This window comes from Halichoeres trimaculatus, unplaced genomic scaffold (assembly GCF_033239565.1).
Source record: "Halichoeres trimaculatus isolate MK-OKI-2021-1 unplaced genomic scaffold, fHalTri1.1 fHalTri1_scaffold_1, whole genome shotgun sequence".
In the NCBI taxonomy this organism is placed as follows: domain Eukaryota; kingdom Metazoa; phylum Chordata; class Actinopteri; order Labriformes; family Labridae; genus Halichoeres; species Halichoeres trimaculatus.
Genome location: NW_027437179.1, coordinates 18,572,152 through 18,596,651, shown reverse-complemented (window position 1 = coordinate 18,596,651; position 24,500 = coordinate 18,572,152). Strand labels below are relative to the sequence as shown.

At 38.4% G+C, this 24,500-nt stretch overlaps 5 protein-coding genes across 7 annotated transcripts in view; 3 read left to right on the top strand and 2 right to left on the bottom strand.

The window, feature by feature from the left end:
* Positions 1-209: 209 nt before the first annotated feature.
* LOC141790543 (interferon-induced GTP-binding protein Mx-like) lies at positions 210-6,133 on the top strand. Of its 2 annotated transcripts, none has more exons than XM_074670503.1 (12): positions 210-483; positions 1,993-2,130; positions 2,239-2,393; positions 2,696-2,834; positions 2,930-3,128; positions 3,318-3,396; positions 3,494-3,616; positions 3,700-3,841; positions 3,939-4,097; positions 4,208-4,284; positions 4,372-4,614; positions 5,647-6,133. In XM_074670503.1, the coding sequence occupies exons 1-12, from the start codon at positions 297-299 to the stop codon at positions 6,046-6,048; spliced, it is 2,043 nt and encodes a 680-aa protein (XP_074526604.1). In that variant the 5' UTR covers positions 210-296; the 3' UTR covers positions 6,049-6,133. The 2 variants fall into 2 exon arrangements, with proteins under 2 accessions (XP_074526604.1, XP_074526612.1); XM_074670511.1 differs by having other exon boundaries at positions 344-483; positions 2,244-2,393.
* A 2,031-nt stretch (positions 6,134-8,164) lies between these two features.
* LOC141790557 (interferon-induced GTP-binding protein Mx-like) lies at positions 8,165-14,685 on the top strand. Its single transcript, XM_074670524.1, has 12 exons — positions 8,165-8,474; positions 10,253-10,390; positions 10,476-10,630; positions 11,139-11,277; positions 11,374-11,572; positions 11,689-11,767; positions 11,852-11,974; positions 12,748-12,889; positions 12,970-13,128; positions 13,604-13,680; positions 13,767-14,030; positions 14,138-14,685. The coding sequence occupies exons 1-12, from the start codon at positions 8,279-8,281 to the stop codon at positions 14,360-14,362; spliced, it is 1,896 nt and encodes a 631-aa protein (XP_074526625.1). The 5' UTR covers positions 8,165-8,278; the 3' UTR covers positions 14,363-14,685.
* LOC141799085 (multidrug resistance-associated protein 1-like) lies at positions 9,298-9,687 on the bottom strand. The gene is made up of 2 exons (XM_074681214.1): positions 9,628-9,687; positions 9,298-9,519 (listed from the first exon to the last, which is right to left on the bottom strand). The coding sequence occupies exons 1-2, from the start codon at positions 9,682-9,684 to the stop codon at positions 9,298-9,300; spliced, it is 279 nt and encodes a 92-aa protein (XP_074537315.1). The 5' UTR covers positions 9,685-9,687.
* Positions 14,686-15,296: 611 nt separating the features above from the next.
* Positions 15,297-18,104, bottom strand: thoc7 (THO complex 7). The gene is made up of 8 exons (XM_074670551.1): positions 18,011-18,104; positions 17,635-17,755; positions 17,405-17,532; positions 16,986-17,072; positions 15,983-16,040; positions 15,781-15,847; positions 15,608-15,677; positions 15,297-15,445 (listed from the first exon to the last, which is right to left on the bottom strand). Exons 1-8 carry the CDS (start codon positions 18,027-18,029, stop codon positions 15,384-15,386), a joined length of 612 nt encoding a protein of 203 aa, XP_074526652.1. The 5' UTR covers positions 18,030-18,104; the 3' UTR covers positions 15,297-15,383.
* A 921-nt stretch (positions 18,105-19,025) lies between these two features.
* Positions 19,026-24,500, top strand: part of atxn7 (ataxin 7) — a 30,920-nt gene continuing 25,445 nt past the window's right edge. The window contains exons 1-2 of one of the 2 annotated variants that reach the window (XM_074667998.1): positions 19,026-19,171; positions 20,454-20,552. The gene's annotated coding sequence lies outside the window, so the exon portion shown is untranslated. The remainder of the gene's footprint in view (positions 19,172-20,453; positions 20,553-24,500) is intronic. The other variant, XM_074668007.1, reaches the window with a different exon arrangement.

Below are 24,500 nucleotides of genomic sequence, written 5' to 3'. Positions count from 1 at the left end.
GTGTTATGAGTTGCATTTCCACAAGTTTCAGCTAAGCCTACACAGTTTCACAAAAACGAAACTTCCATAAGATGTCCTGTTTCTTGTACAGTCAAGGGGAAAGACACAAAAGCGAAACCTTGACCATTTTTCACCTGAGCGCGTCTGATTTCTCTGTTATGAATTCCGTGAAAACGAAACCTAGCTTCCTATGAAACCTTTGGACGCCACGGGCTCATTTCCTGAAGTTCAGAGTGGAGGCAGGCTGTTGGTTTCACTCCCTTTAAAACCTTTTCATTTGAAGACAAAACATCACCATGAACTCTCTGAACCGGCAGTTTGAGGAGAAGGTTCGTCCCTGTATCGACCTCATCGACTCTCTTCGCTCTCTGGGAGTAGAGAAGGACTTTGCGCTGCCGGCTATCGCCGTGATCGGAGACCAGAGTTCCGGGAAGAGCTCCGTGTTGGAGGCGCTGTCCGGAGTCGCTTTGCCGAGAGGGAGTGGTAGGCTGACTGTTAAGAGTCTTTCTCAGTTGCTTTTGTTTATTTTTCAGAGCAGAAACCGAATTTTCAAACCTGCTTGCTCAATCTTCACATCATTGTGCATTAATGCTCAGTAGTAATTACCGTCACTCACCGTCTTACAGAAAAGGGCAATAAGAACTATTCACTAGGTTCATGTTTCTTCATTTCTTAAAATTTTTTTGTTTGTTTGTTTGTTTTTTCTGTTTTTTTTTAAATTTTGTTTCGTTTCATTAATTTCAGCGCCATCAGTAAAATAGTAAAGGTGTAAATATAAATCTTGCCTTTCATAGTTTCCAGAGCTAACTGTTTGACAATTTGGCTAAGCAATTTGACTGTCTTGTCTAATGTCATCAATGTCACCAGTTCATGTCATTCTGATGCACTGACGTGTTCACTAACACAGATATTTAGTTATGAGAGATGAACTAAGAATTTTGAGAAGAGATAGGCTTTTGCAGGTCATCCGTGGTGTTATGCAATTTTTACAAATTGTTTTGAGAAGTGCATACTGTTTTGCAACTGTCGAGGCTGACTCAAGAAAAGTACCGAAGCGAGTGAGAAAAACTGTAATCTAACCCTTTTTCATTTACAGGTATCCCATCAGAAAAAGTAGGCTTTCTTGCTAATATTTGCAAATTGACAGGGAGCCCTATGGCTTTGGCTTGAAAGCAAAAAAAAAGTCAACTCAGAGCTGCTTTTACTCAGGCTATTTATTTAGTCTGCAGCTTCAGATTTGCATGATTGGCTTTTATCTGCAAAACATCTATTACAAAGTTCAGTTTAAAACATTTTACTGGGATACAGGTACAAGAAATTTCATGCAACCTCTTTGGAGTTACCTGGAATTATGCATTAATTAGCCCCAATATGTGGACGGATCTCAGGACACTAGACAAAAAGCCTGCCTAAACCAATACCACATAAATAATTATATGTTTTCCTGTTTTGCTGAACAACATGCAAACATAAACAGTGCAGAGTGAATTATCCTTTAGCAGCATTAACCTCAGTGAAACGTTTCCTGTGTTTGCTGCTCAGAGTTGCACAACGACCAGGAGGAGTTTTAGACCATTACTCTTAACAAAACTTTTAGTATTGCGATGTTCTTGGGATGTCTACTGTCAATCGCTGTCTTAAAGTCATGCCACAGCATTTCAACAGGTTGATGTCCAGACTCTGACTGGGCCACTCCAGAAAGTGTATTTTCTTCCGTTGCAGCCATCCTGTTGTTGATTTACTGCGCAGCACCACTCATCTTCTGTTGAGCTTCATTAAGTGGAAGGATGGCCTTTTGTTCTCCTTCAATATGTCTCTATAAACTTGGGAATTTATTTTTTCATCAACAATAGCAATCTGCCCAGGCCCTGTGGCAGCAGAGCAGACACAAACATGATGGCTTTGAGGTTGATGTTCATACATTTTTTGTCACTGTATCTCACTTTGATGTTTTTAACTGCTTCTCTTATCATTTCCTTGTCATTATTTCAGGCATTGTAACAAGATGTCCTCTTGAACTTAAGATGAAGAAAATGCCTGAAGGAGAGCAGTGGCATGGAGAGATCAGCTACAGAGACTTTAGGGAAGAGATAGAGGACCCTGCAGATGTGGAGGAAGAGATCAGAAAAGGTACAAATCACAGCTGTTTTAAGTTTACCTGATGAATATTTTTTCTCCTCTCATCAATGATCAGCTTTTCTTATGTCAGTCATCAAACATTGTTTCCTGCTCCCTCAGCTCAGAACAAAATGGCCGGTGTGGGGGTAGGGATCAGTGAGGAGCTCATCACTTTGGAAATCGCCTCTCCTGATGTTCCTGACTTGACGCTCATTGATCTGCCTGGCATTGCCAGGGTGGCTGTGAAAGGACAACCAGAAAACATTGGAGAGCAGGTGAGCTGAGTGTGACAAACACAAGACGATTGATCCTGAGTAAATGTTCAGATCATTATCAAACAAGATGCCTTATCCTCCTTGAGCTCTTGTGCCATGCACAGGCCACTTCACCAAATTTACTAATGTTTTGGCATTTTTTGAGAAAGCAGTTTCTAAAATATTTCAAAAAGAAAAAAAGAAAGTGTATGACATCTACACCTAACTGCTGTTAATGTGATCTCAGTAGCCTCTAATAAAGCTGAGTTTTGATAACTCTACACTTTTTAACTTAAAGTTTGAATGTGATGTGATGTTTTCAGATCAAGAGAATGATTCAGAAATTCATCAAAAAACAAGAAACCATTAGCCTGGTGGTCGTTCCATGTAACGTGGACATAGCCACCACGGAGGCCCTGAAGATGGCTCAGGAGGTGGACCCTGATGGAGAGAGAACTCTGGGTAAAAAATACATCACTGATATGAAAAAATGACCATGTGCAAGTTTTGTGACCTCTCAGTAATTCCTGCTCTGTTTGTCTTTTTTTCTTTATCAGGTATCTTGACAAAGCCAGACCTGGTGGACAAAGGCACAGAGCATACAGTGGTGGAAATTGTCCATAACGAGGTGATCCCTCTGAAGAAGGGCTACATGATCGTCAAGTGCAGGGGTCAGAAGGAGATCATAGACAAAGTGTCTCTTTCTGAAGCAACAGAAAAAGAGAGAGATTTTTTCCAAGAACATCTCCATTTCCAGTAAGGTTTTCAAATTAGTGTAAACCTGACAAAGTTCTTTATATCACTGCTGTAATTTTGACTATGAGATGTTTCGTGGTGTGCACTAAGTATGATCTGTGTATTAGTACTGAGTGCCATGCAAAAAAACTATGTATTTTGAGAGAGCGTGAGGCAAGTAGGAACTGACTTAGTGTTTTTTTTCTATAGGATTCTCCATGATGAAGGTCAAGCCACTGTTCCAAGACTGGCAGAAAAACTTACTCTGGAGCTGGTGCTGCATATCCAGGTAAATAACATACTTCTTTTCTCTATGTTCTCTACAGACTGCAGTAGATTCTGACTTCAGGGTTTTTTTTTTTAATTATCTCCTGTGTAATTTGCAGAGATCTCTGCCTCAACTGGAAAAGCAGATTGAAACTAAACTAAGGAAGACTCGGGAAGAGCTGGACAGATATGGCAACGGACCCCCAGCTGATGTGAATGAGGGGTTGAGCTTCCTCTTCGATGTGGGTTCCCCTTCAAACCTCAAGTGTAACCACAGCAGAACGAGCCTCAAATAAAACTAATTTCCCCTTGTCTTTCATTTTAGAGAGTGAATGCGTTTACACAGGACGCTATCAGCCTCAACTCAGGAGAAGAACTGAGAGTAGGATCCAGGAACAACATCTTTTCTACTTTGAGAAAAGAGTTTGCAGCATGGAAAGAAATCATAGACCGCTCAGGAGTCAACTGTAAGCAGATTCCTTTTCATCTTAATAAGACCCGATTCACTTTTCTGCTCTGCTCTTCCTGCAATGACCACAAGTAACGGATGCATTCCTGCTGCAGTCAACTGGACCATTGAAAGAGAGGTGCTCCAGTATGAAGCAAAGTACCGTGGGAGAGAGCTGCCTGGTTTCATCAACTATAAGACCTTCGAGGCCATGGTCAAGGAGCAGATCAAAAAGCTGGAAGAGCCTGCTGTGCAGAAACTCAAAGAAGTGTCTGGTATGTGTTATCATAATGCTTCATTGATTAAGGGACAGATCAGAAGGAGAAGGATGTACGATCCTTTATCCTCATGTCCCTGGCTGGTTTTTAATTTCTTCTTTTTTTAGAAATTGTGAAGAGCGAGCTGCACAAAGTGGCAGAGATCAGCCTTGTTGGATTCCCTAATCTCATCAGCATAGCTAAGGTTGAACTTTCATCCACTGTTCTTACATACAATTTACTAATCACTAAACAGTACTGAGTGGTACTAACAGATCTTTACACCCCTTAGATTAAGATTGAATCCATCAGAAAGGAGAAGGAGGCTGAAGCAGAAGCCATGCTGAGGACCCAGTTTAAGATGGAGTCGATTGTTTACACTCAGGACACCACATACAGCAAGAAGCTTGGGAAGAGGAAGAGGGAAGAAGAACAAGCCAATTCATCATCCTTTGGGACACAAAAAATCCTTAACCCAAGCGAGAGTGGGGCCACCCTAAAGGAGATGATCAAACACCTTAAATCCTACTATCAGGTTAGTATACTCTACATCATGTACATTTTACTAAATGATCCTTAATGGCAGATTGTATTATTGGGTTTATAACAGTTATAAATGTTTTTTTTTATTCTAAACAATTCAGAACAATTCAATTCAGAAATACCGAACAGGATGAAGTCTCAAAAGTAGAAAAATTGAAATAATCTCTTAAGTTTTTTAAAACTGTGGGACCATAATAGGTAAAGTATATTTATTATTATCACCTTACTCTTTTATAGACTCCCCAGTCAGTGATATCAGTGGTGATGAAATCTTTAAACTTGTTAATTTATTTTTTTGTCAATACTTGAAAGGTTAACATGTTTTATTATTGTGTATGAAAGGTGAAAATTAAAGGGGCTGTGAGGAGTTTCAAAGTGATCTTGAAAAAGTCTCCCCTCTAGATATATGCCAGATCATAATCTACCCTTTAAAGTGAGATTATTGTGCAAATATAAGTTGTTTGCTGATATAAGTACTGATATTTACTTCGTTGCATTGTATCCGGGAAAAAAATGCCTTGAACAAAGAAAATTTGTTGCCAAATAAACACACACCTGGTTAAAAGTCATGTCTTCACAACAGTGTGCGTGAGACTGCGGTCCAGAAGATGGCAAAGTAGTCCAATTAAAACAGATCCTTCTTACAGTATCTTTAAGACAGGAAAGTATTTATTTAATGTTAACTGGGCAATCAATAGTACTTTTGTATACCTGACTAAAATTTTGAATTAAAGCTTTTTTCAGCTCCACATTATTGATATATATTTCTAAAGTTAATTTAACATAGGGGGAGAATTAGCACAGATCCATTGTCAGAGACCGTATTTTTGTACTCTGTTGAAATAAGTCATGTTGAGGCTGGAGCTACACTTGATGTCTAGCCTTGTATTTGTGCACAGCTGCAACTAACTCCAGACTAATATTTGGCTTAAGAAAAGACAACCAAATTGTTATCTACAATAAAAATATTTTTGTGACATGACACAAACAGAAACATCTCAACTTCATCCTCTCCTGATCACAGATTGCTGGCCAGCGTCTGGCAGACCAGATCCCCTTAGTGATCCGCTACCAGATGCTGCAGCAGTTGGCCATCCAGCTGCAGAAGGAGATGCTGCAGATGCTTCAGGACAAGGAGAAGACCCAGTGCCTGCTTCAAGAAGACGGTCGAATAAAAATAGAGAGAAATCACCTTCAGAGCCGTCTTAAGCGTCTGACAAAGGCACGCATTCTGCTCACCAATTTTAGTATGAACATTTTCAACTTCAAAACAACACCAGTGATACAACAAGATAATGCCATGAATGGCAGCGCTGTACAGCCGAACCCCCAACAACAGAGAGGTTCTGGGAAGGGAGGTGACAGCTCCTTTAAAGACAGAAAATCAGGAAAGCTTAAGGCTCAGGCGGTCAGAATCCCACTCTGAACACCTGTTGTCCGCCCACATAAACGTGTGCAGCTGAGCTGAACACCTGAGCTGTGCCTTCCTGCTCCTTAAAGTACACATATATGTAAAATGAGCATCTTCAGCTTAGGTGTTGTTTTTTTTTGGCTTTCTGTCTTTTTAACTTGTAGCAAATGAAGAATGACAGTGTTATGACAAATCTTACTTGTTGGCACTGCATCACAGTGTATACCAGGTTTTAACACTTTAAGATATTTTATTCATGTTCTATTATTTATTTATTTCAAAGAAGACAAAAAGAAGTTTAACACTCAGATTTTTAAAAACATGAATGAAGTCTCAAAGAAATCACTCACTGGTTTACTTGAGGTGCAGTTTTGAAGCCTATCCAGAGCGGTCACCAGAGAAGCTGACTCAGCATAACTTTTGCCCCACCTGGCAAGAGGCAAAGGTGGAGCTGACTTTTGCCTCCTAGCTAACAGCTACATTGTTCCCACCCGCTATTTTTGCATTAAAGTGTGACCTCAATATCTTTATTAATAAAAGCGTTGTAAAATACAGCCCTCGAACAGCATGTGCAGATAAAGAAATGGCATACCTGAGGAGCCGCAATTTTTAACCCTTGCACATTGGCTTCATTTCTCTAGACCAGATGCTATGGCATGGTGTTTTTATTCATGGAAAAATGTAATACTTTCATTCTTATGGCTCAGCTGCATTTGTTTGCCATTTTAAATCTCACATATTAAGACCATTAATAAAACTGTATGTCATTTATAGAGTGTAATGTATGCATGTAGACTTTCTTGTGAAATAAAACTGGGAACTTCTCTTACTTGATGGCTGCATTGCTAACAATCTTCCTAAGGATCAGCTCAGGTTATTGATGAAAGATTGTTTTACTGGTATTTGTTTCCTCCATAAAAACATAGTGGGTCAGGCCAGCAGCATGTCAACCTTACTACTGTTAAAAAAGGGACATTGGTTATCTCCCACTCTTCTTTGAATTTTGGATAACATTCAAAAGTCAAAATACTTTTGTTAGATAACAGTGCCTTTAAAGGGATTCACAGATAAAATAGAATATAATAGAATAGAAAATAATAGAATCGTATAGAATTGAATGTATTTAAATTATCCCCAAGGGAAATTTATGTGTTTGCCAGATGAGAATGGCTGCAGGGAGGATTTTTTGTATCTCTCAGCCCTGCTGTGCTATAGATATGATGATATATGCCCAACTACTCATGGCATGGGGAGCTTACACACTAGAAAAGTACCAATACTGCCAGATATTTGCAGTAACATGTGCTGCCATCTAGGCAATGCCTTTTTCAAGGAATACCCTCAATGTGTCAGCAAGACAATGCCAAACCTTATTTCACAGTTAATACAACAGCATGGCTCGAGAAGCCTGGGTGCTAAGCTGGCCTGCCTTCAGTCCTCATTAGTCACCACTAAAAAACATTCGGCACACTATGTAATGAAAAATATGACAATGGAAATTGTAAGCTTTTGAACAGTTGTAATAAATTTATGTAATGAATTTCTTGCTCTTTAAGGCCTGGGCTGTGCAGTGATTTCCACCCTAGAGTAGATTACCTTTGGGAAAAGCAAAGATAGTCAAAGAGGTCAATTAAACTCAACCATCTGTTTCTTTAACTGTAAAATAAAGACTGAAAAAATCACTCTGAAGACAAAAATTTACCCTGCACGATTGTAAATTATTTACCTCCCTCTTACTTGTTTCATTACAAAGATCTGCTGGCTTAAGTTTTGAACTCATGTATAACATTCTCTCTCTCTCTCTCACACACACACACACACACACACACACACACACACACACACACACACACACACACACACACACACACACACACACACACACACACACACACACACACACATTGGAAGTTCTGGTTCAGACGTAATACGTAGGTGAATCAAAATCACTTTACACTTTAAGAACGTGTCGTTTAAAACAGTTTATCTCCCTTAGGATGGATGGGAAGCAGCTTTGGTTTTGGCAGCATCCGGCACCCACCCTCCCAGTCTTCCTGTGTTAGGAAATAAAGTGGTACAGGAGGAGATACTAAGAAACGAAACTTAACATAACTTTCGGTTTCCATTGTATTTAACTCTGGCACACTCGGTTACTGTGACAGTTTGATGGTGTGGACACTGCTCTGAGGAAGTTGTTACGAAGAGAATATTTTTCCAACGATTGCCTCTTGTAGTGAATTTCTAAATGACCATCATGAACACTCTGAACCAGCACTATGAGGAGAAGGTTCGTCCCTGTATCGACCTCATCGACTCTCTTCGCTCTCTGGGAGTAGAGAAGGACTTGGCGCTGCCGGCTATCGCCGTGATCGGAGACCAGAGTTCTGGGAAGAGCTCCGTGTTGGAGGCGCTGTCCGGAGTCGCTCTTCCGAGAGGGAGTGGTAAGCATTATCCCTTATTTTGCTGTTAAAGGTTAAAATGTTCTTGAAAATCTAAAATTATGGAAATAAACTTGTGATTTTCTTTCTCTTTTGAAGTTTCACGCTTTGGTCTTAGATAAATCAGTGTCAGCATCACCTCCTTTTCAGGGACTGCATCTCTTTATCTTGTAGTAGGGGCAGTGGTTAACATCTGCCGCATCATTCAGACCATTAAAACCAACCTCTTAGGTTTTCAGGGCTTGAGGGTCAGCAAGGGCAGGTGTGGTAAGTGGCAGGCCTGGTCCTAGTAATACAAGGCATTATAAAAGTCTATAGCCCATTATTATTGCTAATACATGAACTTACTTTACAGTGCTAGTCATACATTTTATGAAAATAAAGTTGCTCACTGTCACGCTGCCCATGATTTTATATTGTTAATTGTGTCAAAGAGTCTAACAACTTAGAGAATGACGTCATGGTGCACCTGTGGCACATGCTTCAAACAAACCTTTTAGTAAATTACGAGGTTTGCCCTCTTTCATAAAGACTCCATACACTCATTTCATTATACATTTCAGCTAAGATCAAGCTAGGCAGAACAATATTTTGTTTAGAGCTATGTTAGTAAGTCTTGAAAGACCACCAATTCGTTAGAAATGTTATAATATGATGCAGAGCCACACTTCAATATCAATATCAGTGCTTATTATCATGTTAGCAGTTTGCCATGAGATATCGACACCAAGATTCCCCTCAACTATATACTGAAATGGGGCGAGCCCGCAAGCTAGTTCAGGCAGTCAACTCGAGCTGCACTGCTATGCACATACCACGTCACACGTCACAACCATCTTGCAAGAAAGAAAGGAGCACAGACCCAGGTGAAGGTGGACATGGCTCCCAGGTATGCAGCCTTCTTCAGGACCTTGAGCTCACTCTCTCTGATCTCCGACACTTTGTCCCTGAAGGCCAGCTCCCAGGCGTAAAGCTTCAACACCTTGATACCATTCAGCATCTCGTTCATCAGCCTGATGCGACTGTCTTTACTCTTCATCTGAGCCACCTGATACAAAAACACCAGACACTCATCACAGAACGATGAAAATGCCCTTCAGTTATCACACACATGACCCAGAAACATGCACAAGCCTCTAAAATGTGGTAGTCCCACCTGGTAGGTTTTGGTCTTCATTGCAATAACAGCATTAATAGGAACCATCAGAACCATCACAGCAACTCCAGCCAGAACAGATGGGCCCAGGTTCTGAAGAAACCCAGAAAACAGCAGCATTGAGAATGACCTGGTGACTGTACGCCTTCAAAGAACCAAAACACAAAACATGTGCCTCTTTCATCCGCCCAATTGAGAGGCAGAGTGTGATAGCATGCTATCACACTCTGCCTCTCGATTGGGTGGTCTATTCAAACTGGGAGTCTCCCATCCTTCTCTGCTTGTCAATGCCCTGGCTGCCCTGCCTTTGTATGCTGCATGTTTCTTTGCCCCCACCACCTGCAGGCTCCGGGGGGGGGGGGGGGGGGGGGATTACGTTCAGTATGTTTTGCGCATCACTCCTCAATGTCACCATGTAAACTTGTTGTGAGGGGTGATGAGGCCTGAGCCTGGACACCAAACATAAAATATATTTGCTGCTAAATAAACAATTCAAATGTGAGTTGTCTGACTGAACTATATTTTGACAATGTAGTATTAGTCACCCTCTGTAGAAAGTGTTGAGGTTATATAGTCAAAATTTCATATCAGATATTCTCTCTGTTTTCTTTCACTGTTAATTCAGGCATTGTGACAAGATGTCCTCTTGAACTGAAAATGAAGAGAAAGAACGAAGGAGAGGAGTGGTACGGGAAGATAAGCTACCAGGAATTTGAGGAAGAATTAGACAATCCTGCAGATGTGGAGGAAAAAATTAGAGAAGGTACAGTGTCCAGAGTTATTGAACACTATCAAAAGTTACGTGATTTTTTGTATGTATATATTGTGTATTGTCCCTGTCCCTCCAGCTCAGGATGAAATGGCTGGGGAGGGGGTAGGAATCAGTGAAGAGCTCATCACTCTGGAAATCGCCTCACCTGATGTTCCTGACCTGACGCTCATTGATCTGCCTGGCATTGCTAGAGTTGCTGTAAAAGGACAACCAGAAAACATCGGAGAGCAGGTGAGCTGAGTGTGAAAAACACAAGAAGATTGTTCCTGAGTAAATGTTCAGATCATTATTAAACAAAATGCCATATCCTCCTTGAGCTCTTGTGCCATGCACAGGTCACTTCACCTTTTTTTGAGAAAGCAGTTTTTAAAATATTTAAAAGAGGAAAAAAGAAAATTCCTAAAAGGAAAAAGTACGACATCTACACCTAAATGCTGTCAATGTGATTTAAGAACCTTCTAATAAAGTTTAGTTTTGAAAACTCTACACTTTTTAACTTTAAGTTTGCTGTAAAAGGACAACCAGAAAACATTGGTTAAAAGGTTAGCCCATTTAGTGTCCCAAAAAAGCTTTCACCTGAGAGTTTCAAATTTATGTCTTTGCTTACACTTTATGTCTTATGATTTCTCATAATTGGCTTTAGAGAGTTTTCTAGCTTTGAGGTTTTTGAAATCAAGCAAGTAACGAACAACAATAATTTGATAGCTATATTATGTATGATATAATTTGATATTTTCAGATCAAAAGAATGATTCAGAAGTTTATCACGAAACAAGAAACCATTAGCCTGGTGGTCGTTCCATGTAACGTGGACATAGCCACCACAGAGGCCCTGAAGATGGCTCAGGAGGTGGACCCTGATGGAGAGAGAACTCTGGGTAAAAAAGACATCACTGAAATGAAAAAATGGCCATGTGCAAGTTTTGTGACCTCTCAGTAATTCCTGGTCTGTTTGTCTTTTTTTCCTTTCTCAGGTATCTTGACAAAGCCAGACCTGGTGGACAGAGGCACAGAGCATACAGTGGTGGAAATTGTCCATAACGAGGTGATCCCGCTTCAGAAGGGCTACATGATCGTCAAGTGCAGGGGTCAGAAGGAGATCACAGACAAAGTGTCTCTTTCTGAAGCAATAGACAGGGAGAAAGCTTTCTTCGAGGAACATATATTCTTCCAGTAAGTTTATACAATCTGCGTAACACTAACATTGCCTCTGTTAAGTGTTGGTGCATTTATTTGTCACTTTTACTGTTGTATGCCATGTTCTGAGTAGATTTATTGTCATGCTACAGAACCTTGTACAATGAAGATCATGCAACTGTGCCTAAACTGGCGGAGAAACTCACACTGGAGCTGGTGCATCACATTGAGGTGAATTTTTATTCAAAACCTTGCAACAGATATCATTAATTTTTCCATTTGGAGTTTAATTCTTGACTCTTGTGCAATTTTCAGAAATCTCTGCCTCGGCTTGAAGAGCAGATTGAGGAGAAACTAGAACAGACCCGAGCCGAGCTAGAAAAGTATGGAAATGGACCCCCGTCTGACCCCGCTGATAGACTTCTCTTTCTCATCGATGTAAGGTCCTTCAGTCTCACTCATTATTCAAAGTATGAAAACAAAGAACAAATGCAAGTTGGGTTCACAAAGACTTAATAATAAATATTGGACTGTTATTGGAAGTTATATATTAAGACTCCATGGATATATATTCAACCTTGATGAATATTTTGTACATAGCTCTTTATGTGTTAATGCCGTTTCCTCCTTTACATGTGATGTTTTCTGATTTAAAAAATTATCTGACTGCCTCTCTAGAGGAGTTTCTAGGGAAAAGTATTTTTTGCTGTAAATAGTTTTGAGTTGTTTAAAATGTAATTCAAGGCTGTTCCTGCACCCTGCTGTTAATCATTTCGTCTGACACTGCCCTTCCTCAATGGCACCGTAAATTACCATGCAGAATTGTCAGCTGGTCATACAAAAAGCATTATTATTCATTCATATTTAAAAGTCTTCACTTGAGCTGTAAAGATTGACTTGCACCACTAAATGTTGTTTATTTACAAATCTATGTAAAGCTACAAACAACAGTCAACTGTCTTAGATATGTGTATTTTACATTTTCACCAATCACAACAACCAGAATCATTATACACGTTACACAAGTTCACACTACAATTTGTCGTCAAACACTGGTTCTACTGGGAGCAATACGTGTCTGTGGTTCCAAGGGAGCCACTGTAAAGAGTTCTACCAACACCACTAACCTTCATATGTAAGTTTAAGGTATTGTTGGATACATTTTGAAACTCCTGTAAAGACAAGTTCCTGCTGTGCCATGTGTTCTGCAGAAAGTGACAGCGTTCACTCAGGACGCCATCAGTCTGACTGCTGGTGAGGAACTTAAGTGTGGAGACAGACTCAACGTCTTTTCTATGCTCAGAGCTGAGTTTGCAAAGTGGAATGACCACCTGGATTTTTCAGGAGAGAAGTGTAAGTGCAGCATCGTGACATTCTGTAGTGTACAGCTACACATCAACAGAGCCATGAAATATACTCTGTCATTGTTGCAGTTAACAAGAGGATTGAGAGAGAAGTGGAGGAATATGAACAGAAGTACCGTGGAAGGGAACTACCGGGCTTCATCAACTACAAGACCTTTGAGGCCATGGTCAAGGAGCAGATCAAACAGCTAGAGGAGCCTGCTGTGAAGAGGCTCAAAGACATTGGAGGTATTGCAGTGAATCAAAACTACATGTATTATTAACCATTGCAGTTATGATGTGAAAATGTGCAATAGTCATGTTGTTAGGGGGGCAATGTCAAACAAGTGACCTGAACATCATGTTGCTACGTTTTTGTCTTTGATGCAAAATGAGTACTTGATAGTTTCTTTTCATCCATGACTTGTCTACAGGAAAATGATGTAGAAGCATAGACAGGCTGTGAATGTGCCAGAGTGTTTGCTTTTCTGTGCCTTCACCTACAGAGCGTATACAGTGTGGTGTTATAGGAGTTGCAGCTTTAATATGCATTCAAGGATCTTGGAAAATGGTGGATGTGTGAATCACAACTGCAATCCATCTTTCAAAAATCAGGAAATGCATTCTTTAAAAAAAAAAAAAAAAGAGCCATATCAGATTTCTTTTAGGTTTAGGTTGGCTATGTTGAAAATCAAACTGTTGTATTGCTTTTTTCCCCCTTTAGATAATGTCAGGAAGGTGTTTATACAGTTGGCCATTAGTAGCTTTGCTGGATTCCCAAACCTCATCAAAACAGCCAAGGTATTCTAAGTGTTATATTAGCATTTTTTCATTTCAGCTGTCTTCTATATGTGTAGACTGATTGTACTCTTTCATTCTTTTCCCAGGCAAAGATTGAAGCCATAAAACAAGAAAAGGAAATCAGTGCTGAAGCCTTTCTGAGAACTCAGTTCAAGATGGAGCTTCTTGTTTACTCTCAAGACAGGACCTACAGCAGCAGTCTGAGTGACAGAAAGAAAGAAGAGAGTGAAGAAGAAAATTCCTCAAAACACTCAAAACACTCCCCACGTGTTACATTTCAAACTGTACAAACTCCAGATAACCATGCAACCCTTCAGGGACTGATGAGGCACCTCAAATCATATTACAAAGTAAGCCTCAATGAAGAGCAACAATTGAAATATTAAACAGAGAGAGATTTTTCCACTGAACAACCTTACCTCTCAACTTTTGTTTTCCGCCTTTCTTTCTCCATCAGATTGCGAGCCAGCGTCTGGCAGACCAAGTCCCCATGGTCATCCGCTACCAGATGTTGCAGGAATCTGCCATTCAGCTGCAGAGGGAGATGCTGCAGGTGCTTCAGGACAAGGAGAATTTGGAGCTCTTCCTGAAGGAGGATTGTGACATTGGAACCAAAAGAACCGGTCTGCAGAGCCGCTTGAACCGCCTCATGAAGGCTCGTGCGTACCTAGTGGAGTTCTAGACTTTCTTTCCTTCTTTGGTAGCAGAACTGGCAGCGTAATTTTTATTTGTGTAAATGAAAGGACAGTGTTGTCAAGTTGTTATTGTAGGATTGAAGCACATACTACTACTGTAAATAGGTTAATAAGAGACATTGTTTTAAATTTACTTTGGTGTTCAGTATATATTTATATATCTCACTTGTGTTATTCTACAAAAGGAAGATTGTTAGACCAATTTAAACAAACAATTATCTCTCAACGATCATTTGCAGTTACATGTCTATTCTCAAGGGTTATTTTATCTGGATTTAAATAAAAGGGAATTTTCCTGGACCAACATTTACAGCCACAGTTGCAGTTCCTAATCTGTATTCTTACAATATATTTTTAAAATGTATTTGCTTCAATACAGGAATGTTGACATTAATGATTGTGTTGTCTGGCAATATTTTTTTCAGGTAAATTTATAATCAGTAGCTCTCAAATTATTATAATATTACTTAAGTCTTTTGACATGACTGTACATTTCAGTTGGTTCAATTGATCAAAACTCACGCTCAGACTGCAGGTTTTTTGTAGACATGTTAACTTTATCCATCAAACTCGATGATGGTTACCAAAGATACTGATTCTATTGTTAAGCTTTGGCTCCCCCCAGTGGTGGTATATAGGAAATTTTTGTTATAAAGAAAAAAAGACTGCTAAAATACACACCTGAAATCCCCAGTACAAGATATAAAATGACTTTTTTAAGACCCATTGGAATTACATGTTAGCACTACACAAATTTATTTCAGTATCAATTTTACGGGTCTCTGTTAAAGAAACAAAGGGCTATTTGTGGTCTAATCTCTGTTGTGAAGAAAGGCTTTTTTTTAGTCATGCAGACAAAATTAAATACAAAAACACAATTTAGGTCAAAAAAGCAACTTTTTATAAGGGAAAGTCAATTTTATTCAAAAATATATACAAAAAGTTGTCTTACACAACAGACAAAATGATTTAAAAGAGATTCACTTATTCCAGTCATCATCTTCAGGGTTATTCACCATTCCCTGCGGGGCTTCCCTGATTGTTGTCATCATTTTCTGATTTCTCATCATCTACAAAAGACGTAGTTGATTAGGACATTATATCTTCAGTCCTTTGTGTAACCATACAGATTACACTGATCTAAATTTAAAAATGTTTTTAAGCATTTTGTCATTACAATTAGCATCACCCAGGACACAGAAGGGACAAATATGGCATTCAATGTTACTCACTCTCAAGGGTCTGCTGTAGCTCCTGTATGGTACTGAGCAGCACATGGAACTGTTTCTTTCTTAACTCCAACTGCACAACAGAAAATCAAGTTTTAAAAAATGAAATGTAACTAGTATTCATATATTTCTATGTTTAAAAAGAAGAGAAAAAAGATGTTCAAAACAGACTTTACCTTTGCATCTACATTCTCCTTAATGTGTGAGAGTTGCTGGAGCTCTTTGTCAAGCGCCTCCAACTGCCTGAAACAGTTCAAACAAAATAAAGGTTGTCATATCAAGAGTCAAAACTACTTAAACTTTAAAAGCAAATCATATCTACAAAAACACAGGGCAAAACAATAAGCCATTTAGTGAATGAATGCACAAATTACATACTTCAGTGTTTCATGTCGGTCTGGGTGTTGCTGTATAACTTTAGCCAAAGCATCATACTCTGGAAAGAAATAATGACAGTGAAACATAGAAAGACTATTACATAAATCAACGAAAAAAGGTTTGATATCATAATTCAACTTATATCTCAAGCAATAAATCCAAATAGTTTAAGATATTTTTTTTAGAAGAAAAACATTCGGGATAGTAATTCTTTGACCTTTTGTAAAACCCTAAAAACTGGCCTCAGTTTTGCATTTTCCAATTTTAAAATTAATTTTCAATCCATCTGCTTGACATAAAATATAAACAAGGAAGAGTGTGACATTGACTTTCCAGATTCATTATTAATAATTTTGTGAGAGTGATTACAGATATGTGGAACCAATAAGCATTTAAAATAGAAATGTAAATCTTTCTGTCAATACCCAGAATTTGGGGATATCGAATTGTCTTACAAGACTTTTTTCATTTACTTGCAATGACTAATGTTTTTTTCAAACCTACGCTTTTAATATCATGAACAGGTGTTAACCAATTATACCTTTAGTACATGTATATTGCATTGTGCTTTGGACAGGAACCAAAAAAGTGAAAACTGACTCAGAGGGAGAGACAACAGCAACAGTGCCAAAGTCTTTTTTCATTAACAAATATTATTAGTAATCTTTGAAATACAAGGCTCATACAGGCAATTAGCCGATGCAGAATATCAACACCAATAACCAGAGAAAAAGTGCCCCCTTTTTATAACATGGCCTAGAACTTATAGTTATGACATAACAGGCTCATCAAAATTGAACCATGTTAGGTGTGAGATTTTTTTACAGCATCAAATTAATCCAGATTTTCTCAAGTAAAGCGAAAGAAAATACAGGACAGTTATGTGTCTTAAAATTACATGGTTATTGGTTCTACACTTTCATTTAGCAAATGCTTTTGTCCAAAATGACATACGACACAAGCAAGACTTTAGACAGAAGCAAGAATTTTAGACAGTTCTTACCTTGTCGATTCTTTCTAATTCTCTTTGCTCTCTGAATTTCTTTTTTGCACTCGGCAATCTTGTCATGAGCAGAAGTGATGTTTTGTTCTGAAATGTGAAGGTTGTGGTAGTTAATTCTCTAGTTTCCCAGTTCATAAAGTTAACAGCTGACTCAGAATCAGAATCAGAATCGGTTTTTATTGCCAAGTATGCAGCACATACAAGGAATTTGACTCCGGCAGTTGTTTTCTCTAGTACAAGAGTGGACACAAACATGACACATAAACATGACAATAAAAAAAGATAGAAGATCGTAGACATCATAAACATTATAGCTCTTCTGCTTTAAGCATTTAAACACATGATTCACAAATGACTTCAAACGTACACTAGATAGGGCTAGTATGTGTGTGCAAAATAAAATAAAGAACCTCTCCTACCGATGTCAGTGTAGATTTTCTCATAATTCTCCATTTCTCGAAGGTTCATATCATAAACCATTAACGTCTTCCCCATGGAGAATTCACACTGGGCCAGTGTGCCCAACATCCTCTGATACTGTGTAAACCTAAAAATATATTATAGGAAAGTTTATGAATCACATTACGAATTTTGTTCAAAACAAACAACAACAAAAAAAAAAACCAAAGGCCTGCATGTTACAGCTTACCCCTCCTCCGGGGTCGCAGGCGAGTTGCACCATTTGCTGAAGCTCTTCAGGAGCAGATTGATCTTGCGATCATCACCAGCCCCATCACCATCGATGAGAAGACGTTTTCGAATAACCTCGTCTACATTAGGGTAAAATTGAGGGAAAAACAATTTGTCAGATCCACACGTGAATACAATCGCCACTGTGCTTAATGTTAGCCTACTAGCTTGGCTACTGTGCATTAGCTGTTTGGAAAGAAAACTGCCTTTCAGTGAAAAAGGCGATCAGTTTAGTTACAACGGTAGTAACATTTACATTGTATAGTACTTTCCAAACAAATTTTACTTAAAGCTTTACCGAAGGCGCTGAAATCAACGAATTAGAAGTTACTCACCATCTGTAACAGCTCCCATGTCTGTGTCTGGTGGGATAACTTTATTGATACAAAGTGCATGAACAAAGCGCGTCGATCCACCGTCAAAGAACAGCGACAGTGATTGGCCTAACGAGTGCAAGGGCGGGGTTTGGGTTTTAAAGTTTTTTAGTTATACAGTCCATAAGTTTAACACATTTAACAGTATATAGAGAACACAAACTTAGCTGTAGAAAATGCATCTAAACCAAATAATTAATGGCAAATACAGTAGATAAGACAGGAAAAAGAAACAAGGCAACGCCTTTCATGTCTTTTTTTCCCATAACAGTACTCAAACTCCAACCACTTGAACTATAATTCCCTCCCTTGATTTAAAAGTCGGTTATGGCCTATACTAGTTTTATTAGTCCGTTTTAGGATGTGTGTAGATTATTGCAACAATAGTTGCAGCTTTATTTTAGTGAGGCACCAGCAAGGAAAATATAGGAAATGGAATTCACCTAAATGTTATTTAAGTTATAATTGCATACGTAATATAACACCCAAAGTATATTTCATATATTTTTTTCTCTTTAAAAAAAATCAAGAATAACTAGTACTGCGGTAGTTTCAAATAAAGTTTTAAACCAAAAGTTAAAAATTAACCCATTCCACTGGGGCTACTACAGTGAAAAATCGACAGAAAAAAATGAATGAGATGAGTATTCATGCTTGGTCAGGTAAGACGTCATATCAATTACGTCAATCACACCAGTAAACCACAGCATTCAAAGTTCTCAAGTACATATTTAATGGGATGGAGTCAACACAACATGCACACTTCTGCTTATCTCAAAGTTTCCTAGCTCCAAACTGATGTCTGTTCTATTGACGTCAAACAAAAAACGCCCTGGTTATAAACACGGATTGTATGATGTGGGCTCTAGACATTATACTGACTTAAAGCAGCTCCAGCTGGAGCAGTAATGTGCGTGCGTCCCGGTGCGTCCTGGCGCAGTGACGTCTCTGTCCCAGAATGCAGTCTGGTAAACAGACATGGAAGCACCAGGTGAAGACCTCCACAGAGGCTGAGCTCTGCATTCGCTCTTTCCCACCGTCGTCTGTGTCTTCTACTCAGTGCATCCAGCCGAATTTCATCTGCCTGGGGTGACGTCTACGTCTGCAGCGGCCAGAGCCTGGGTAAGAGTGAAGTTTTTGTCGATCTGTGACGACTGCTAATGACTTCTGCTGTGCTGTCAGGCTCTGCCAGCTTCCTCGCTAAGGCTAGTCATGGCTGGCTACAGGCTTCAGCTAGCAGGCTAGTGTTGCCTCCACTGCTCTCTGGTAACGTTTGTACCAGTCACAGAGCCACACTGTATGGAGCCCGTTTCCTTGACACAACACCTGGCATATGCGTTGTCCCTTACTATACCACATGCACGATCAAGTGTTACTTCTCTTGTGTGTTTCGACAAAAAGTAAAAGTTGATGAACGTTAGTGTGGTGGAAGTGGAAACAACGCCAGCCAAATAAACAGCTGCCTGTTGGTCTCTAATAGCCAATGATTGCAGCTAACTGAGTTTTCTTTCAAAGTTTTTCTCCACTTTTCAGCCGAAAGTGCTCTGTTAAAGACACAAACTATTAGTTTCGGTGAGAACAGTATACTTATCCTTACGTTAAATTCACTGCCATTGTGTTAATTTAAATACAAACTGAAAAAACAGTTAAATTTTCTTTTTTGTCATCTCTTAATAAAGTATTTAATGTAATCGTATTGGAGGTAAACCGATTGTTTCACGTGTTACTACGCGTAGTTACCAATATGAAAACATGGTAACACTATCTGGCTTATTTTAATATTGTCACATTAAATGTAACAATCCATCACTCATCCTAAGCTCTAACAATTGTTTTAATAATTTGAGAACACCATGAATCTGAAAGCCTACTACATTGAATGTGTAATGGGTGTTATTCTAATTGTCTTGTGTTATAACATTTTTAGCAAGACTGTTAAAAACTTTTTGATGAGAATAATTTAAGATAATCTAATGTTTTAACTCAAGTCTGAGGGTAGTTTTTTCAAACTCTTTTGCATCAGTCACAATTGATTTGCTTTGTGTTTTACTTCATGTAGTCTATGTTTAACCTCTAATTTATACAGATGAACAATATATTCTGCACCAGTTTTAAAACAAACACAAAACAAAATAAATGTTTCAGTAATACTTTAAAGTATGAATAAGAGCTAGACAGGAACTTTACATTTTGAAGAATGGAAAGAATTTAATTTCAGCACAGGGGAAAACTAAATGACAAGACCAAGCGAGAGCATTAAGACTCTGCGGACAATGTTTACATAAGGATTAGCATTTTTACCATTTCTATATTACTGTTTTAATTTATCAAGAAAAAGTGAATAAATAAACTGATTCTAACTTCTCTTCCCTCAATGTGTGTATGGGCTTGTGTGTGTCTCCAGACTTCCCTCAAGTGTGTGTGGCAGTCAGCAATCACCCAAACTGATGAGGATCAGCTGACTGAGTTTCAAATAAGTTCCTTTTTTTCTTATTTTGATAAGGTAAGAGCCAACAGCAGCTTTTCGCTTTGCACTTAACTGACAAATTCTGCCATCTGTTAGTGTGGTCTCAGAAATACTGCTGGTTTAATTCACTTGCGACTGTTTGCTTTAGATACATTTTGTTTTGATTAAGAGTGAACACTTATACTATGAAGGAAGCCGTGTTTACACCAGTTCTATGAAAAACATACACGTCTTCATGAATTATTAAACAATATTAGACTTTGATGGTCCTAAATCCAGAAAAATAGGATGCTGTAAAATCCAGAATACCATGGTTTGAAAATCATTCAGTGCCAATATTTAATCAAAGATAATGTAAAGACAACATGTTACCCAGTGAAATGAAAAAGTGTGATTGTTTTATGAAAAATGCATGTCAGCAGCACATCTCAAAACAGCTTGGTTAGGGACACTGAAAAAGTTTGGTAATAAGGGTAAGAAACACCTGGAACATCTCTCTAATAATCAGGTTGAATTGCAATAGATTAGTAACATGTCTAGTTATAGAAAGTGGACTCCAGAGAGGCTGAGGAAATAGCTCAGCAACTTCACAGACACAATCTGCGAGTATAAAATAGCAAAGAATTTGTGATTTTATCATCTAAGTCATCTCATATCCTTAAAGGTTCAGAAAATTTGGAGAAAGCCGTGTAAAAGGGACAAGGCCCAGAATTAATACTGGAGTGCCGAGACCTTTGGGCTTTTAAGTAAACCTGCAGAAGACACTGCTCTGTGAGGGAAACTCACCACATGGGCTCAATGTCAAAAATAAAAATAAATCAGTCTTTATTTGTAAAGCCAATTCACAACTGTTATCCCAAGTTGTTTTACATGAAGAGGAGGTCTAGACTTTGTTCTTTTATCTATAATTAGAAAAGACCCAATTTGAAGATATAAGATCTAGTCCTATCTTACAGTGAAGACCCAGTCTTATAGCCATTGTGTCTAAATACAGTGTGTTGCTTCATCCACATATGCAGGTTGTAGCTGTACTGTAGATTCCCCGTACAAACATGATCCAGAAATGGCAAAAACTTCTCTGGGCATTAGCCAAAATAAAATGGACTGAGGCAAAGTAGGAAACTGTCATGGTCTGACAACTCAAAATTTGGCATTCTTTTTGGAAATCATGAATCTTGTATCCTCTGCTCTAAAGAGGCGAAGGGACCACTGGGCTTTCTTACCAGCGCACACTTCAGAGGCCAGCATCTGTGGTGGAATGGGGGAACAAAATTGTTTGGTATGGGTAGCTTACACTTATAAAAGTTCAGGAGAAACGTAAGCTGCTGTGCAGAGACAGTGCCTTTCTTTTTTTGAGAAGATGATGCAATATGGCAAGGAAATGACAAACTTCATTTTACTCACAGTGCAACAGCACTGATTGATTTGTGACAAAATTTATGACGTAATGGGGAGACCCACTCTGCTGAGCTGCTGAAATAGTATATATGGTAAGAATGGACAAAATTCCATTTTAAGAGCTCCAGAAACTAGTCTCTTTGGTTTATAAACGTGTGCTGGGTTTGGTCTAAAGTAAAGGGGATGCAACATAGCCTTGATGCCCTTTTTGCCCTCAAATTTAAAGTGATGTCACGTTTTTTATAGAATCAATTTCATTTTAAGTCATTAATGTTCTCTTTGTACAATTTAAAATCAAGTAAAGGGTTTAAATTATTTGTAAACAATCAAATTTTATTTTATTAAACATTTCCCTGCAAAATCCAAATTTTCTGGGATTGTTGTTAACCATGAGTATCAGTCAGATCTGAGTATCCTTTTTCCAGTGTTAATAAACTGATTAGCAGTCACTGACATTTGACTTGTTTTGACCCATATTATACTCTCTGCTGTTATTTCATCTTTGCTAATTGTTAGCATAGCGAAGCAGTTTACCTGATACATTTACCCACTAAATTTTAAGGGGCATAAGTAGTTGTACTTTAGAACAGGCTCATGATTTACACAATAATATTTGGGGGGGCAGTGATGCTATGTGTTAAAAACTAGGCTACAGACTTGTTTCCCTTCTCTTTGAAGCACCTCTCTTGCTTGTCGAAAACCCTCGTAAACAAGATAAAATGCTAGGTGCTATACAGATGTAACCTTGCTTTTCTGTGCTATTGAGACTTTTGAACCTCCTTGTGATAACACTATACCAGAATTAGGAGGTCTCTTATGTCATAATTTGAATGGTTTGCCATGATCAGCTTTTTATGGACTACTGATGAAAAAAAAGATAAGATTTTAAAAGAAGGTCAAACAAAATGTTGCCCTGAGGTTTTCTTTAATTTGTGACAGTGGCTGAACGGAAGAACTACTTATTGCTGTGGAAAAACAATTTGCCATGCATGCCTTTTCCAAAATATGTTTGATGTAGTATGACATGATGAAAAATCTTGGTAAGCTAGACTTATTGTCAAATAACTGAAATGTGCACTGTTGTGTGTTAGGCACAAAGGCACTGTAAGAGCCCCTTTTTCAAATCTCTATCGGTTACTAGGTGCTTTGCCAACTACTGACTATAATGCAAATTTTATGTATTTTCACTTTTCAAAAGATGGAGTGTACAATAGGAACTTAAACTTGAAATTCATCTTACTTTTCATACGTTGTAACCCTTAAAGCAAAGCAACATCTGGCAATAAGCTGTTTATGTGCATTCAGTTTTTTTTGCTTTCCATAGAAACACTAAAACTAAAGCTAAAAAACAAAAACAAAAAAAAATGTCATGGAGCAACCACTTCTTTTAGCTTTGGCATTAAGGAATAGATTATTTCAACATTTCAGTAATTGATTTAGTTACGTATGAGTGTCGTGCTTAATGCTTGGTCCAAATTTAACCATTAAACATTTTCTCCTTATTGCATCAATTGCTTCTGTGGCTCAAGACCCTTGTGGTTTTAAATTATGCTGGCCTTTTGATACCATGGCTTAGTTTGTAGCTTTTGCATCTAGAAAATAAAGACCAAGAGTATTTTTAATGTATCTGTGTCAAAACGGGAAACATCTGCAGAACTAGCTTCTTCATTTTGTTGTCCTAAATTTAGAGTTACTCTCAAGACAAATTAAGTGTACTGAACTGTTCACTTTAAACCACCAACAGAGGGCCAAGGTCAGTTTAGCTCAAGGTCCTTTATCTGTCTTTTTCTGAACCAAAATACAACCAGTGCTTTTTTTATGAGGGTTTTCTTTTCAGATATCTTCTAGTTTATAGCAGTAAGACATCTCAGAAAGATACCTCAACTGTCCTTGATTTCTTGTCAGTCTGGTTGAGTAGTGTACTAAAATTTCACTGTCAAGAGTAATATCAATCCACATAAAAAGTTTGGCAAGTCAAGGAATAGAGCTGCTTCCCAGCTTTTGTCATGTAAAGATAGGCATTTGTAGAGTGGATCACTGCTTGTACAGTTTGAAAGTGTCTCTGGATAACTGTGTTTAGGCATCAGGTAAGTGAGTGATCACACGGGAGAGTTTTTAAGTAGGTTCTCAATCTTATTGTTACTTTTTTGTTACATTTGTTCAAAATAACAGTAATGATCATTTTAAGTGGGCTTCACTGAGATCAATTGAACTCGTCAGTTTTTTTTCATAAATTGCTGTCTTCAATGTCTAACATTAAATTTAACCCAGTAGAAAAATAATGTTTGGGTGTGGTGATGTGTACTGCTACTAGCACTGTTTCCACATTGTATTTTTTTTAGATTGTGCATATACCTGAATGTACTATTCTCAAGTGTTCTGCATGTAAATGGTCCCAGTGTTGAACACAACATTGTGCACAACGCTGGCATAGTGCTTTCTGAGTCCCCAAACTAAATCTTGAAGATCAGGCTACCATTCTAATGGTTTTATCTGTCATCACTGATGCATTCATTCAATTTAATAGCCGGGGTTTCCAATTGTGTCTGACATTTTTCATATTTGTTGCTCGCTCAGGTGAGTGTT

Bases quoted from the DNA above. Each gene is read 5' to 3' on its own strand.
- LOC141790557 (XM_074670524.1), top strand. From the start codon at position 8,279: ATGACCATCATGAACACTCTGAACCAGCACTATGAGGAGAAGGTTCGT. The intron at 8,475-10,252 runs GTAAGCATTATC...CTGTTAATTCAG, and splicing joins CGCTCTTCCGAGAGGGAGTG to GCATTGTGACAAGATGTCCT. The intron at 13,681-13,766 runs GTATTCTAAGTG...TTCTTTTCCCAG, and splicing joins ACCTCATCAAAACAGCCAAG to GCAAAGATTGAAGCCATAAA.
- LOC141790543 (XM_074670503.1), top strand. From the start codon at position 297: ATGAACTCTCTGAACCGGCAGTTTGAGGAGAAGGTTCGTCCCTGTATC. The intron at 2,835-2,929 runs GTAAAAAATACA...TTTCTTTATCAG, and splicing joins TGATGGAGAGAGAACTCTGG to GTATCTTGACAAAGCCAGAC. The intron at 3,842-3,938 runs GTAAGCAGATTC...TTCCTGCTGCAG, and splicing joins AGACCGCTCAGGAGTCAACT to TCAACTGGACCATTGAAAGA.
- thoc7 (XM_074670551.1), bottom strand. The intron at 17,533-17,634 runs GTAAGCTGTAAC...ATATATTTTTAG, and splicing joins CCTGCGACCCCGGAGGAGGG to GTTTACACAGTATCAGAGGA. The intron at 16,041-16,985 runs GTAAGAACTGTC...ATTTCTTTCCAG, and splicing joins AATTAGAAAGAATCGACAAG to AGTATGATGCTTTGGCTAAA.
- LOC141799085 (XM_074681214.1), bottom strand. From the start codon at position 9,684: ATGGTTCTGATGGTTCCTATTAATGCTGTTATTGCAATGAAGACCAAA. The intron at 9,520-9,627 runs GTGGGACTACCA...TTTTTGTATCAG, and splicing joins TGAAGACCAAAACCTACCAG to GTGGCTCAGATGAAGAGTAA.